Source organism: Lepidothrix coronata, unplaced genomic scaffold (genome assembly GCF_001604755.1).
Source record: "Lepidothrix coronata isolate B3197 unplaced genomic scaffold, Lepidothrix_coronata-1.0 Scaffold147, whole genome shotgun sequence".
Lineage (NCBI taxonomy): Eukaryota > Metazoa > Chordata > Aves > Passeriformes > Pipridae > Lepidothrix > Lepidothrix coronata.
Window position 1 is genome coordinate 77,333 of NW_016690327.1, and position 2,409 is coordinate 79,741.

The 2,409-nt window shown below is 52.8% G+C and overlaps 1 protein-coding gene across 2 annotated transcripts in view; it reads right to left on the bottom strand.

Moving 5' to 3' along the window:
* Positions 1-776: 776 nt before the first annotated feature.
* S100PBP (S100P binding protein) overlaps positions 777-2,409 on the bottom strand; it is a 26,018-nt gene continuing 24,385 nt past the window's right edge. For both annotated transcript variants that reach the window (XM_017828395.1, XM_017828396.1), the window contains exon 5: positions 777-968. In XM_017828395.1, coding sequence (XP_017683884.1) covers positions 854-968 — 115 coding nt within the window. In that variant the 3' untranslated portion in view covers positions 777-853. The remainder of the gene's footprint in view (positions 969-2,409) is intronic.

Below are 2,409 nucleotides of genomic sequence, written 5' to 3' on the forward strand. Positions count from 1 at the left end.
ATTTAAGGCTGGCATTCGCTGCTTCCTGCAGGAAAGGGCAGCTGGCAGGTGGATGGCATGGAAGGAGCTGCTTCAGAGCCTCGGCAGGCACTCGGCTCACTGGACCATGTCCCTGGGGCTCTGAGGCTCTGAGCCCTTCCCTGCAGGAAAGGAGCTGTCTGGGACAGGAGCTAATGGAATTGGGAAATGCTGGGAGCACAGCATAGCCTCAGGCATGTGGGAAGCAATTCCAGGCACCTCCAAGTGGTTGGAGTTTCCAGGACAGCTGAATTCAGAGGGAGGTTTTTGGGGCCAGGCTGGGCCCCTTGGCTGGGGAGATAAATCCAGGAATACACTTTAATTCCAAACCTATAACCCAACCACAGGACTTGGCCAGCCTGAGGTGACCTCCAAGGCTGTGATATTTCCATAGATTCCTCCTTTCCTTCAGTGATGCCTTTGTGACCCAGGAACCCCCCTGATCCTACAGGTGCCAGGCAAGACACCCCAGGGTTTGGACACCCCCTCTTCTCACTCCATCACCCCCCGATCAACATCCCCCCCTTCCCAGGTGACAGCAGCAGTGGGATGGAGACAAACCTTCCCCCTGCTCTTTCTCCCACCCATCCCACCCTATTTACAGCTCCAGTGGTGGAGCCAACACACGGAGCAGTGGTTGGTCTCCTCTTCCTCTTCCCACACAGTGGCCGCTGTGCCGATAACAAAGCCAAGGAGGAGCCAACCCAGGGCTCTAAAGTGTGGAGGGGGTTTCTCTCTCTCAAATCAAAGTCCACTAATAACGAGGAAAACATTTAATGGGAGGCTGGAAGGGGTTTCTCAGGATCCAGAGGGGATTAGGGATGATCTCCAGGGCTCATGTCTTCCTGCTGCGCAGCGGCGGCGCCGACCTGCACCTGCCAGAAGGGTTCCGGGTGAAGAGGGAGGCAGAGCTGGGACACCCAGCCCTGGGGGACCTGAGATTGTGGATTCTGTGGGAAGGAAAGGAGACATGACTTTAGAATCCCCGACTTTGAAGCTGCTGCTTGTGTTTAAGAGCCTTGATTCGGTCTTATACCATCAAGGCTTCCCCTTGCGGGGGGGAGAGGGGGGCCCAGTTTCTGCTGATGTGAGAAGGGGAGTATCTTTCCATCCAAATTCGGCCAAACAGATCCTCTGCCAGTTTGCAGAGTGGGATTTGTTCCAGCAGCATCACAGCTCCTGCTCTGGGATGAAGCTAAACTGCTAAACAGGAATATTGCACCACACGGGTCCCTCAAGGACCAGACAGGGAATGTGCTGCCCTCAGAGATCCTGGAGTAAACAGGCAGAGAAAGGCTTGATCCACAACATATTCCCTGCTATCCCTGCAGCCATCCCACCCTCTGTGCCCACTCCCAGAACACCAGCACCTTCCCTGGCTGCCACAGGCACAGAAGCAAAGTTTCCAGGAGTTGCACATGACTCCAGGAGGAAGCAAAGGTTTGGATGTGGCCCTGCTAGAGCTGCTGACCCCCTGCAGCCAGCTGGGAAGCAGGACTTACACCTTCTCCACCTGATCTCAGCCAGGCTGGCACTACAGAGAGCTGCAATGGGCCCAGGGAGCCAAAAGTCACGTGGAATATCTTGGAACAGTGTTTGGATTTTAGGAAGTCATGATCTCATTGTGCATCTCCCGGGAGCGGCCAGAAAAGCATCCTCATGGGTGAAAATTTTGCTTCCAAATTATTCACTCAGCTCTGGGAGCAGGAAACTCATTCCTCCTGGGTTTGTATTTCTGTCAAATGCTGTATAATTCTCTTTTCTTAGTGCTTTTATGCTGGTTTGACACCACTGATTTATGTGTAGCTACTCCTAATCTGTGGTAGTGCAAGGGAAGGCTGTCCTAGATTCCCAGATTTTAGAGCTGCTGACTTCAACTAGTTTGCCTCTCTCTCAGGTATTGCTTCAAGGGGGGGTTCTAGAATGTTCTTGACCACCCACATCAGATGATTTCTCCCCCACCTCCATTCAGATTCCGGCTTTGCAGGCTTTGAGCTCTGGGTTGCAGCTTTGCCAAGTGTTCCCTCCTGCCTCCACCTTCTCCCACCACTTCCCAGAGGGTTCTTTGCTCTTCCCCAGCTCTTTAAGGTCTTCCCAACTCCCCCACATTTTATGTCATCAGGAAACTTGGACACTTTTTATGCTGTGCCTCCCTCAAGGTCACAAATTTCAAAGGGGACTCAGGTACCAAGCGCAGAGTGCTGCGTGTTCCCTTTTCCCAGCTTTTTCCCTGATCTCTGCTCTCTGTTCCTGTGGGGTTAATTAATCTTTTCCAAGGCCTCCTCAACTTAAGCTGAGTGGTAGCTCCTGAAAAAAAAAACCCACCAAAATTTAGCTCCTAAAAATACCCAGGGAAGACAACCACGCCGGGATTCAACGGTGCAGAAGTGC